Here is a 12,631-nt window from a genome sequence, read left to right as displayed (position 1 = left end):
AAGAACGACGCGATCGCTGCACTGGAGCGCAGTAGCGCAGATGGCCGGAACGTGGAGCACGATGATGACCGCCGGCGTGGCATCGGCACTCTTGGCGGCCAACAGCTTACGATGGACAGCGCGCACCCAGACCGCACCAATATGCAGGCGTCAAGTATGCAAGGCGCGCCCGCGTGGCGTCTCTGTACCGACGCGTCGTGGGACGGCAAGCAGACAGGCAAGCATGCAATAGCTGAAGAGGGCATCGCAACACCGGCTACGAGACCGTGCCCAAGAGCTTCCTCACCACGTACCTCGTCACCTTTGGTCAAATCAACATGGAGCCGTTCGACCAGCTCGCGACGACGTCGGCATCGATCCTCGGCTACCTTCTCTTGGTCTCGCACGCGACGATCGTGATCGTCATGCTCCTCAACGTCCTTATCGCGATGATGGACAAGACGATGGGCGCCTACATGGACGAAGCCAAGGTCGAGGCGACTGTGACCTTTGCTGAGTGTGTGCTGCGGATGGAGAAGACGACGACGCAGGCGATGTCCGAAGTGTACTGGCGACAGCTCGACAAGTCCAAGGCGCAAGTTTTGTATGAAGACATGCTGCGCGCCGACGCCAACGAGAAGAGCGAGGACAGCGCAGTGCTCCACGCGATTGATAAGATCAGCTCCAGAGTCAAAAGCCTCCAGACGCGTCGCAAGTAGGCTTTGAAACTGTGTTCTTACAGTAATATATTGGTTGATTGATGGACGTTTGGCACGCCAGCCTTGGTCGTCTGGGCAACGCCCCTTGCTACTGCACCTTCGATTTTTCATTTCAAGTTTGCACTTGAGTTTGCACTTTGAGTTTGCACCAAGATTTAGGTATCGATAAGTTTGCACTTGAGCTTGCCAAATGAGCCTGCACCAAGTGTAAGAAATTATTGATGTTGGCACCAAGTCTAAGAACTGAGTTTGGACGTGATCTTCTTGTCGAGTGCCTCAATTGCTTGCAGAATACCAAATTTGGTCGCGCGGCTCACATCTCGTAATGCGTCATGCGGTCGAGCAGCGTCCCAATCGCCTTCTCGCTCATAATTTTCTTGTTGCGAACAAAAGCACCGGTATTCGGAGCCTCCGCCCGGCCACAACCTCAAAGGCGATGGCCGCAGGGCGTTTCGCTTCGAGGCAGCGCTGTATTCGCAGTGTAGTTCACAGCACAAGGCCACCCTGGACGAATCCACCATAAACTACACGTGTCCATGAAAAGCTGAGTCGCGATTAGTATTGATTATAAAAGTGACTATGACTGACGAGTCTGGAGCTTGTCGACTTTGGCTGTGAGCGTCTTAATCGCTTCGAGCAGTGATTTGTTGGCGAGAGTCACGTTGCAATCGTCAGTGTCCATAATGCGTTTGCACAGGTTCCAGAAGCCCAGACCCTCCCAGTCGATAGTCTGACCCGGCAACGTATCGACCTTTCTCATGCGCAGCACGCACTCGGCGAACGTGACGCATGCTTGCGCCTTGTCTTCGGCGAAATGCGCCTCCATCGTCTTGTTCATCATCGCGATAAGGACGTTGAGGAGCATGACGATCACGATCGTCGCGTGCGAGACCAAGAGAAGGTAGCCGAGCACGTACGCCGACGGTGACGCGAGCTGGTCGAACGGCTCCAAATTGATTTGGCCAAACGTGACGAGGTACGTGGTGAGGAAGCTCTTGGGCACGGTTTCGTAGCCTTGAAAGACATCGTTCTTGTCCTTGGTCTTAAGAATCTCGAGGAGCGCCATCGTCATTGCGTCGTTGGAGACATTGGCACTCGGGAAGAGGTAGTGGATGGCACTCGTAAAGTTCGACGCGAACGCTGGCTCGGGCTCGTACGGCTTGAGGTGGTCGCCCTGGCTCTTGAAGAGGAGGTAGTACGCGCTCGAGTACGCGCACTGGATCGGAAAATAAAAGACCAAGTAGCAAGCGACGTCGGCGAGCATGCGCCGCATCATTGGGAGGAGGTACCCGACGGCGGGGAAGACTTCGAGGTACTGGACACACATGATCCAGAGCAGCAAGATGGCCGGAATGCCAGCGTAAACACGCATACTGTCCGAGAACGGCGCCGTAAACTCGCAGCCGACGTAGACAAAGACGAAGAAGAAGGTTGGGAGCTGGATGCGATTCCAGTACGACTCGAGGTACGGCGACGGGTTGTTACCCTTGAACAAGTTGACGATCGACGTGAGCATGGACCCTGTGCGCTTCTTCGAGTCGGCATCGAGCTCACGGAGCTCAAAGATGCAAAAGTAGAGCGCCGAGAGCCCGAGGAGAATGTTGTTGATGCGACCAAACCACTTCAAGTCGCTAGCTTTGGGAAGCTTCTGCGGCTCGAGAAGCTCAAGCAGCGTGTCGTAGTAAATGAGGACGCCCGCGACGACGCCGTACCACAGCACGAGCGTCAGCCAAGCGCACGGCACCTTGTTCTTCCACGTCAAGAAGCGCGTCGCAAGCAGCGACAAGAGAAGGAATGGCGTGCAGACGAGCCAAAACATAAGGACTTTCTCAAATTTGGGTCCTGTCGCGGTCCCCAGCGAGATCCCGAGCGACACCGTGAGCGTCAAGAGCAAGAGCAAGTGCATGAAGAGCTGCTCGCAGTACATGCGCAGACCAAACTCCTACACAATGTGGTAAGGTGAGAACCAAAGTCATATCATTCAAAGTGTCGTACCCGCCACCCAAGGAACACGACGAGGCGTATCACGGGGTGCTCCAAGAGCTCCTTCTTCGTGGCCTTCGTCGTAGAGGTCTCGGCTTTTTCCTGGTGCAAGAGCATATACAAATCTTTTTCCCAAGCGACTTCGGCAAACTCTTTTGTAAACCCCTGAGCGATATCCGAGGTGGCCGAGTTGCGCTCCTAGAAATGCATCTGCAATGACCTCATGGTATACACGATGGAGCGCTACCTCGGGCGACGCTTTTACCCAGTTGGTGATAGCTTTTTCAGCTCCCTCGACTTGGTCACGCAGCGCGTCGAGCCTCGTCATGGACACCCCTTGCCTCAGCTGGGTCAGGCGACCGTCCGTGTTTCCTTCCTCAAGGTCACGAAGCGGTGGGCCGGGTCGGGCGGTACTGTTTTCCAAATGTGGAAACTTCATGGCTGCGAAATCGAAAATGAGCAATGTGGGGACATCCTGTGCATGGGCAGTGAGTGGGATGGCCGGTGCTGCAAGTGATCGTCGCTTGCACAGCGTTGTAAAAGTTGCTGCGGTGTGTACTGGACAGATATCTCGTTTGTTTCGACCAATCCAGATCGCGCATGGCTGGATTCTCCAAACTGGAGCTTTCGGATTGGCTGATAAGGAATTCAAGCTCACCCATTGGTAGATATTCGAGGCGACGGGAGGTCGCAGAGGAATGAACTCGGCTTGTTGGGCCCGCCGCTTTTCTGCTGCAATAGTACTACCTACCACCCGTGCTATCATCGATTTACATAAAAATGGAAGCTTGGAACACGGCTCGATCATCCAAGCCTCTCGTGGAGCTCTCTCGTGGCCATCGACGCGCGCCACCGCGGGTTGCACAGGATTGTACGCGTCCAACACCATGCACTCGTCGAGTAGATATGCTCAAAGTACGTGTTGTGGGTAACTACTGTGCTTATCCGGATACTCTCGTCATGGCGGTTTGCGCCGCTCTAGCCCGGCGAACGGACGAGGAAGAAGGAGAGTGCTCTATTGTGCAAGGCCTCAATGTGTTTGGCCTTTGTCATTGTGAGCGTTGGAGCACCGCACTCCAAGTCGCATGCGTGCGAGGCGTCAGCGTGCGGCATGTCGGCGGGAGCAAATGCAAAATTGAATCCTGTGGGCAACTGCCATGATGCGCTGCAGTGCAAGTGCTATCATTTGCACCGAGTTCAATGTCGGGACAGGTACCTCAACTGGACTTGTTGTTTGCACGCGCTCGTTGTGATACTGCAAGATGGCGGCAAAAATTGGATCCGGATCCGGATAATGATACGGCAGAGTGACGATCGTCCAACACGCCCACTGGAACCAGCTTGACGCTCAACGACCTTACGATGATCTCAACTCGGACGATGAGTGACGTCACTCTGCTGGCATTCGCTCGCCGAGCTGTCTGGTCACCACGATGCGGTATTTTTATGCAGTCTTGTGCGGGCACGAACAACAGCAGTAGGATCATAACAACAACTGCGATACACAAATGATAAAAATGCTCATAAAGTTGTTACTATTCATCGCAGTTACGCGCGCTTCTCGAGGTTTAGTACCGGTAGACGCAGTGGTCGGGGAAGTTCTTGGCGGTGCAGGTTTATGTGAAATAGAACAACATTAATCTGCTCCTCGTCGCATGACTCTTCAATACATCTCAAATGGCGTCATCAAGGGCCATTTCGAAGGGTTTTCTCATTATCAATCTCAAGCTGTGAATTCAGGTTGCGAGAGCAAAGTAGTGACCGACGTCCAGTGCGATATGCCGCGAGACATCAAGTATATTTGTCTCGTGTTCACAGTAAAAAAGAAATTCATCAATCGTAAATCACAGTACAATACTGTTGTTGCGCGCTTAAATCACGTGGAAGAGACCATCGTTCTGCGCCTGGAGGATGTAGAAGACGTCGCCGACGCGGGCTTGGAGGACATCGAGGTTGCGGGTGGTGACACGGCGGGAGCGGCACATGCGTTCGAGGAGTGTTTCAATCTTCTCGTTGACCGTGTCGTTCGACGAGTCGCCCTTGACAATAACCGCCTTCAGGTCAGCTTCTGTCGTCGCAAACGTCTTGGTCTTCTCCAACCGCAGCACACACTCGGCAAACGTCACGCGGGCCTCGTGCTTGGCTTCTTCCAAGTAGCTGCCCATCGTCTTGTTCATCATCGCGATGAGCACATTGAGCAGCATGACGATCGAGATGGTCGCGTGCGTCAGCAGCAGAACGTAGCCGAGGATCCACTGGACGGGCGACGTCAGCGCCTTGAACGGCTCGAGATTGATCTGCGCAAACGTGACGAGGTACGTGGTCACAAAGCACTGCGGTACGGTCGCGTACGGCGCAAAGACGGGGTCGTTGCCTTTGCTCTTGAAGAGGAGGTAGTACGCACACGTGTAGCCGCACTGGATCGACCAGAAGAAAACGAGAAAGCTGACCACGTCCGTCAGCATGCGGCGCATCATCGGAAGGAGGTACGAGATGTTGCCAAAGACCTCGAGGTTCTGGAGACCCATGATGTAGAGCAAGAAGAGCGCGGGAATACTGGCAAACGTTCGCACGTCGTCAGTGAGCGGCAGTGTCAACTCACCGACGGCGCAGGCAAAGACGGCAAAGAAGGTCGGGAACTGGATTCGGTTCCAGTACGACTCGAGGTACGGCGACGTGCTCTTGCCGCGGAGCAAGTCGATCGCGCATTTGATCCCATGGATTGGGGCGTGGATGCAGTAGTGGTGAAGCATGGCCCACGTCCAAGGACTCTCGGGCGCTTCGCAGTGCGACATCGGACGATTCTCTTCAAGCTCGAGCCCATTAGCTCTTCCGGCCGACTGGTTGGCCGAGGTACGAGTGTGGCTTTCTGTCAACTGACCGTTCGAGCGGCGTTTGGCCGCTTTGACTGAGCCGGGATCGTCAATGTCGGCCGCGAGCTCGCGGATCTCAAAGACGCAAAAGTAGATGGCGCAGAGACTGAGCACGATGTTGTTGAGGCGGCCAAACGAGGTCCAGCTCAATTGCGCTTGAAGTGGCTCGTACACGTACTGGAGGCCACCGCCGACACAAGCAAGGGTGACCGCCAACGTGCAGGCCCACGGCTTCTTGTTCTTCCACGTCAAGAAGCGCGTCGCAACGACCCCAATGAGGAGGAGCGAGCACGTCGTGAGCCAGCCCATGAAAAGGTCATCGTACGTCGCCTCGGGCAAGACGCCAAGACCAATCGAAACCGAGATGGTCATCGTGACGAGGAGGAGCCAAAACATGAGACGCTGTTCACAGTACATGCGCAAGCCAAACGCCTAGTAAAAATATGAGTTGCACGCAGCGCAAAGTGAAAATGGTTACCCGCCACTTGAGTGTGATGACGACGCGCATCACCGGGTGGTCGAGAAGGTGCTTCTTGCGCGCCTTGATATCGTTCTTCTCAAATGCACCAAGCACAACGTCCGTTGTCGTTGCCTGGTTCAATTCTGGGTGGTGCTCGGGTTGCGTCGTGGGCTGGTCGTAGCGGTCGGCGTGGAGAAGAAGGTAGAGCGGCGTTTTGCGGAGAGACTCTTTGCGTTCGCTGAAGCCCGTCTCGCGCCCGGGCGTGTACATGTACAGGTAAATGTCTTCGACCTACGCCGTAGTAATCATAAAGTCTTCTCGTCCCAGCAGAGGCACAATACCTTTTTCGTATTCTCAACGCGCTTGGCCGGGTCCTTCTCCAAGCACTCATCGAGCAGCTTTTCGGCCTGCGCGAGACTTTTGATGCGGCCAGCGTACACGGACTTTGGCGTACCCTCCGACACGCGTGTTGGCTCGATCGCGCGTGCGAGCGCCTTGAGGTGGTGTTCTGGTGCAGCGGAGGTCGTAGCATTCACAGAGTCGGTGGAGTCGTTGTTGGCTTCTTCCACCATCGTGTTGCGTGCGTATGTGGGCGTCTCCTGGAGGTGGTACACCATGGTGCGGTCGTTGAGCCAAAAGGATTGTGAGCCACGTCCTGCAAGCCGACGCAGTCCAGTTTTCGCTGCACGATGCGCGATCAGTTCAAGATATGGAAGTGTAAACGGGAGCGTGTCACCACACCACGTCGGTTCCTTGAATCATGGAGCTTCCCACTGCTCCGGAGCGTTTGAATTCTGTCAAGGACTTTTTCCAGGTCCCACGTCCACCACGAACGATCGCACCTTGGCGCACGGAATGTGATGGACTTCTAGGAACGAGGTCCTTACGCAACAAAGAGAGCAAAGTCGACACATGCTTCCGACTCGTACTCGAATACCGTGTCGTGTCGCGCCGCGCCTTCCTTTCCGTGTAGATCGCTCGCATGCCGCATCGGCATGTACTGTCTCTGGTCCACAGGTCTCTTAGATCCAGATATCATGTGCTGAACGCAGATCATTTCCAGCCCCTCGTTGCGTCAAAAGCTAGCGCCATGTGGCTTGCGCTCGGTTGTATACCTGCAACTGTGACGTCTCCTGAACCAGCTGTTTTGAGTTTCGCGCCAACCTCGCCGATACATTTCTGCCCTTGCGACGACGAGTTCTGGTAGCCGTCTATGGGTTGAATACTTATAATAGGTCACTCGCACCAAAGAGACACGCGCTCATCGGTGCATGCATCACTACTGCCGTCCGATGCCAGAACAGTGGTACAATGCAGCAAAGGCGACTGCCACCCCACCCTGTTGGCCCCAAAAAAAGCATCTGTGTTTGCACAGGATTGTGACCACCGATTCTTCTAGTCCGTGTTCAGTGCGGATCTTGCGCCAATCGATACTGCAACGTCGACGATAGTACTGCGTGGAAAGGCGGCTGCAAGGTCGATCATTTTTATCGACTATTTTGAAGAGCCGCGGCCTGCTGAACGGTAGTCTATGCTTCCGAATGCAGCTGGCGCTATGCGCGACGCGCGAAGAAGCCAAGCACGAGGCCCGCGTGACATTTGTCGAGTGTGTGCTACGGCTGAAGAAGACCAAGACGTTTGCGACGACAGAAGCTGACTTGACGAACATCATAAGCGAGAAGACGATTGGGACGCTGCTCGACCGCATGACGCATTACGAGATGTGAGCCGCGCGACCAAGTTTGGTATTCTGCAAGCAATTGAGGCACTCGACAAGAAGATCACGTCCAAACTCAGTTTTTAGACTTGCTGCCAACATCAATAATTTCTTACACTTGGTGCAGGCTCATTTGGCAAGCTCAAGTGCAAACTTATCGATACCTAAATCTTGGTGCAAACTCAAAGTGCAAACTCAAGTGCAAACTTGAAATGAAAAATCGAAGGTGCAGTAGCAAGGGGCGTTGCCCAGACGACCAAGGCTGGCGTGCCAAACGTCCATCAATCAACCAATATATTACTGTAAGAACACAGTTTCAAAGCCTACTTGCGACGCGTCTGGAGGCTTTTGACTCTGGAGCTGATCTTATCAATCGCGTGGAGCACTGCGCTGTCCTCGCTCTTCTCGTTGGCGTCGGCGCGCAGCATGTTTTCATACAAAACTTGCGCCTTGGACTTGTCGAGCTGTCGCCAGTACACTTCGGACATCGCCTGCGTCGTCGTCTTCTCCATCCGCAGCACACACTCGGCAAAGGTCACAGTCGCCTCGACCTTGGCTTCGTCCATGTAGGCGCCCATCGTCTTGTCCATCATCGCAATGAGCACGTTGAGGAGCATCACGATCACGATCGTCGCGTGCGTCAGCACGAGGAGGTAGCCGAGGATCGATGCCGACGTCGTCGCGAGCTGGTCGAACGGCTCCATGTTGATTTGACCAAAGGTGATGAGGTACGTGGTGAGGAAGCTCTTGGGCACGGTTTCGTAGCCCTGAAACATGTCGTTCTTGTCCTTGGTCTTGAGGATCTCGAGGAGTCTCGTCACCAGGGTCTCGTCTGTGGTGTTGGCACCGGGAAAGACAGCGCTGAGAGACTCGTTAAACTTGTCGATAAACTTTTGGTCCGGCTCGTACGGCTTGAGATCGTAGCCTTGGCTCTTGAAGAGGAGGTAGTATGCACACGTGTACGCGCACTGGATCGGAAAGTAGAAGGCCAAGTAGCGGAAGACGTCGGCGAGCATGCGCCGCATCATCGGGAGGAGGTACCCGACCGCGGGGAAGACTTCGAGGTACGAGACGCCCATGATCCAGAGCAAGAAGAGCGCGGGAATGCCTCCGTAGACACGCATGTTGGCCGAGAAGGGCGATGCAAACTCGCAAAAGACATAGACAAAGACGAAGAAGAAGGTCGGGAGCTGGATGCGATTCCAGTACGACTCGAGGTACGGCGACGTCGGCTTGCCGCAAACCAAGTCGACGAGCGACGTGAGCATGTAGCGCGACGCGCGGAGCCAGCGGCCGAGTATGTCGCGGCGAACGTCATCGTCGGGCATATCCGCCGCAAACTCGCGCGACTCAAAGAGGCAAAAGTAGAGCGCCGAGAGTCCGAGCACGGCGTTGTTGAGCGAGACAAAGCTTTTGTTGAACCCGTCCTTGCCGTCCTCGTCCCATATTTCGTCGATTGGTGCCGTCGAGTTGCAGAGCGCCTTGACCTTGTCGTACTTAAGCAGGAGCCCGGTGATCGCGCCGCTGACAAGAACAAATACGACGCAGGCGCACACCACCTTGTTCTTCCACGTCAAGAAGCGCGTCGCAAGAAGCGAGACCAAGAGGAAGGGCATGCCGACAAGCCACCCAACGAGCACTTGGTCGAGCTTGGCGCTGGTCGCAGTGTCAATCCCAAAGCCAACGGCGAGCGAGACGGTGAACGTGAGGAGGAGCAGCCAGTGCATGAGAAGCTGCTCGCAATACATGCGTAGCCCAAACGCCTACACCCGTACAAGAATCTCAGCTTTGGCTCGAAATACTTGCAATGTGTAGCGTACCCGCCACTTGAGAAGCACCATGAGGCGCATCACGGGATGCTGCAGCAGCCGCTTCTTGGCATCGTCGATCGCATCCAGATCAAACGGCGAAAAGGCGTCGGGTGCGTCTTGATGCAGCAGCTTGAACAGCATCGAGTCGCGCACCTTGGCTCGGAAGGCGCCGGCCATCTGATGCAATGTGATGAGATCAAAGCAATGGTTGAAACAGGGTGTCTACCTGCGCAACATTGTCCTTCCAGTCGTCCAAGTCGGATGCAATGGTCTCGAGCTCCCGTAGCTTTTGCGCCTTGGCAGCCTCCCGCGCCAATGACCTTGTGTGGCGAAACGTCGAGCGGTTCGCGTCATAGTCTTGGCTGAATCGTCTGTTGGGCGGCAATGGCTTGGCAACGTCGTGCTGCTCGTCGTAGTTGGAGTGGCCGCTCTCGCTTCGCGGCGTCCGCGAGGCCATGTACGTCGTCGACGGCTCGCTCGGCGTCATCTCGACCATGACGCCAATCGAGTCTTGATGGTGGTAGCTTGGGTACGCCGTGCCGTCGGCCACGTCGGAGATGTAGATGGCCATGAAACCAGAAATGAGCTCACACCCGTTGTGAGCTGAGCGGTGCTGAGTGCAGAAGCGATCTGAACTTTGCGCGACGTTGTTAGAGCGCTGGTGCGTGGCTTCTGCAGAGCTAAAGATTCGAACCTATCTCGGGTCACGAGACAACGCCATGCATGGCAGAAGCATCTCGCGAGCGATGACGGCATAGACGGCAATGCTCTGATAAGTGCGACGATTTGCCTTCCGGCAAGAGCAAGCGCGGCGCCAAGAGCGAGCGACTAGACTTGAAGCGGCTGGGTCACTGGAGGCTCGTCGAATGATATGGGTGCTGCAATCATGTGCAAATGAAAACAGCTGGTGCGTCCCGCCAGCTGTTGCGACCGACAGCTTCGAACGGTCGCGCTCGAGTCTGCTCGTACACTGTAGTCGCTCCACCAAGAGTCCAACACAAAGGTTGCCTGCTAGTAAATAGTTCACTTCAAATAGTCTATTTCAATGTGTAAGCTACCGTGTAACAGCAACACCCGTCCAACGGCAAAACCTCGCCGTACCACGTTCTTCGTATCAATCGCAAGTCGAAAATACAATTTGGTCAATGATATCTCCATCGACTCCCGTCAACAACAATCGATGCGCAGGTTAGGGTTGTACAGTGCCCATGCTGCATCGCATCCATCTCTGCGGTGCCCAGCCATGGAGGCACCTCCTCTCTCGCGTGGCATCGAGCGACTTGCTGTCCATTTTTTCGCTCTGGCAGGTAGAGCCGCCGAAGGTAGTACCGCCGATTCGTACCAAGGGAATCGTGTCCTCACTCCGTGTACCCACTTATCGAGCCAAGGGAGATAAGGTCAGTAAAATCTAGAAGCATTCACAGTCGACAAGATTCCCGAGATATCGGTGCGGTTTCTTTCTGAGCCCTTTCCAACAACGTTGTGCAAAGTTTGCAGCTATCATGGCCGCAAAGCTTTGTTTAGCTTTGTGGATAAGCCGTATTGGTGTGATTTTTGTCATTTTGAGTTTTGCGGGTCAACGACGCCAAGGACACCACGATGCATCCGAGCAACCGGCGCCGTGACGACATTGGTGTCATGGTCGAGATGGCCGAGTCGTCCACGACCTTTCTCGCGCCGGAACACGCGCAGTGCGACAATGGAGAGGACAAGTCGTTTCCGCCGAGTCTACGGCGACGCTATGCGAGCGCCCTCGATCCACACCGGTCGACGTTTCGCCATACGACGTCGCTCCAACACGAAGCCGCCAAGGACCAAAAGCTCCGCGAGCTCGACGAGGTGGCCGCGACCCTCGATATGTGGCGAGACGACCACGACTCGGTAGACATCCGACGCGCTGTGGCATCTCTGACGCGACGTGACTCGTAGATGGTCAAAGCACTGCGCACCAAGGTGCGCGACTCGATGCTGTTTTCGCTGCTGCACAACGACGCGACCGCCGGCATGGACGAGTGGGACCGTGATGTGATCCAAGACGAGAAGAAGAAGCTGTTGCAACACCCCGTGATGCGCCTCATCGTACTCCTCAAGTGGCGGGTATGTCACGCTGACTGCTCGCAATGAATGTGCTCACACAATGACACTGTGTAGGCGTTTGGTGTTCGCATGTTTAGCGAGCAGCTCCTCATGCACTTGCTGCTGCTTTTGACGCTCACGGTGTCGCTCACTATCTCGCTCGGGACTATCCAAGGGGATCCAAAAGACGATCCAGATGGCGACAAAGAGTTCAAGAAAATTGCTGGCTCTTGGCTCTGCGGCACCGCGCTTCTGCTCTTGTCGCTGCTCGTGACGCGCTTCTTGACGTGGCAAAACAAAAAGGCATGTGCGATCACCGCCATCTCCCTCAACCTCGACCACCTCGTTCAGCTCTGCGACTCGTTGACGTTTGTCAAACTCAACAATGGGCTCGTCGGTCTCTGCGCCGTCTACTTTTGCATCTTTGAGCTCCGCGAGCTCGCCGCCGACTATCCCGACTACGCCGTCTTTCTTTGCGGCGACTCGCTCATGTACTGGCGCCTTGTCCATGTCCCAACCCACTTTGTCACGTCGATCTACAAGCTCGTCTGCACCAAGACGCCGTCGCCGTACCTCGAGTCGTACTGGAATCGCATCCAGCTCCCGCTCTTTTTGCTTGTCCTTGTCTACGCGCTCTGCGAACTCTGGACGTATTTCCCGTTCGAGATGTGCGTCTACCTCGGCATCCCGATGCACTTCGTGCTCTGCCTCATGTGCGTCCAGTATCTGGAAGCCTTCCGCGATGTCGGGTACCTCCTCCCGATGATGCGGCGTATGCTCACCGACGTCTTCCGCTACTTGGCCTTTTACCTCCCGATTCAGTGCGGCTACGCCTGCGCCTACTACCTCCTCTTCAAGAGCCAAGGCGAGAACCTCAAGCCGTACAAGCCGGATGAGGATTTTGCAGACAACTTTTACTCTTCGCTGAGCAAGATCTTCCCGGGCGCCAACACCACAGACGAGACCCTGGTGATGAACCTCCTCGAGATCCTCAAGACCAAGGACTCGAACGA

General features: G+C 55.2%; 5 protein-coding genes across 5 annotated transcripts; 2 read left to right on the top strand and 3 right to left on the bottom strand.

The window, feature by feature from the left end:
- Window positions 1-111: 111 nt before the first annotated feature.
- Window positions 112-698, top strand: SDRG_15306 (hypothetical protein; the record flags this gene model as incomplete). The annotated part of the gene is made up of 2 exons (XM_008621474.1): window positions 112-194; window positions 239-698. The coding sequence occupies 2 exons, from the start codon at window positions 112-114 to the stop codon at window positions 696-698; spliced, it is 543 nt and encodes a 180-aa protein (XP_008619696.1).
- A 577-nt stretch (window positions 699-1,275) lies between these two features.
- SDRG_15305 (hypothetical protein) lies at window positions 1,276-3,009 on the bottom strand (the record flags this gene model as incomplete). Its single annotated transcript, XM_008621473.1, has 3 exons — window positions 1,276-2,640; window positions 2,694-2,879; window positions 2,929-3,009. The coding sequence occupies 3 exons, from the start codon at window positions 3,007-3,009 to the stop codon at window positions 1,276-1,278; spliced, it is 1,632 nt and encodes a 543-aa protein (XP_008619695.1).
- A 1,543-nt stretch (window positions 3,010-4,552) lies between these two features.
- On the bottom strand, window positions 4,553-6,631 carry SDRG_15304 (hypothetical protein; the record flags this gene model as incomplete). Its single annotated transcript, XM_008621472.1, has 3 exons — window positions 4,553-5,986; window positions 6,033-6,305; window positions 6,356-6,631. 3 exons carry the CDS (start codon window positions 6,629-6,631, stop codon window positions 4,553-4,555), a joined length of 1,983 nt encoding a protein of 660 aa, XP_008619694.1.
- Window positions 6,632-8,008: 1,377 nt separating this feature from the next.
- SDRG_15303 (hypothetical protein) lies at window positions 8,009-10,113 on the bottom strand (the record flags this gene model as incomplete). The annotated part of the gene is made up of 3 exons (XM_008621471.1): window positions 8,009-9,494; window positions 9,552-9,719; window positions 9,769-10,113. 3 exons carry the CDS (start codon window positions 10,111-10,113, stop codon window positions 8,055-8,057), a joined length of 1,953 nt encoding a protein of 650 aa, XP_008619693.1. The 3' UTR covers window positions 8,009-8,054.
- Window positions 10,114-11,141: 1,028 nt separating this feature from the next.
- Window positions 11,142-12,591, top strand: SDRG_15302 (hypothetical protein; the record flags this gene model as incomplete). The annotated part of the gene is made up of 4 exons (XM_008621470.1): window positions 11,142-11,423; window positions 11,472-11,639; window positions 11,694-12,499; window positions 12,552-12,591. The coding sequence occupies 4 exons, from the start codon at window positions 11,142-11,144 to the stop codon at window positions 12,589-12,591; spliced, it is 1,296 nt and encodes a 431-aa protein (XP_008619692.1).
- Between the last annotated feature and the right edge of the window lie 40 nt (window positions 12,592-12,631).

Source organism: Saprolegnia diclina (genome assembly GCF_000281045.1).
Source record: "Saprolegnia diclina VS20 unplaced genomic scaffold supercont1.88, whole genome shotgun sequence".
Classification (NCBI taxonomy): Eukaryota; Oomycota; class Saprolegniomycetes; order Saprolegniales; family Saprolegniaceae; genus Saprolegnia; species Saprolegnia diclina.
Note: the sequence above shows the minus strand (reverse complement) of the source record. Positions and strands in the feature narration are given on the sequence as shown.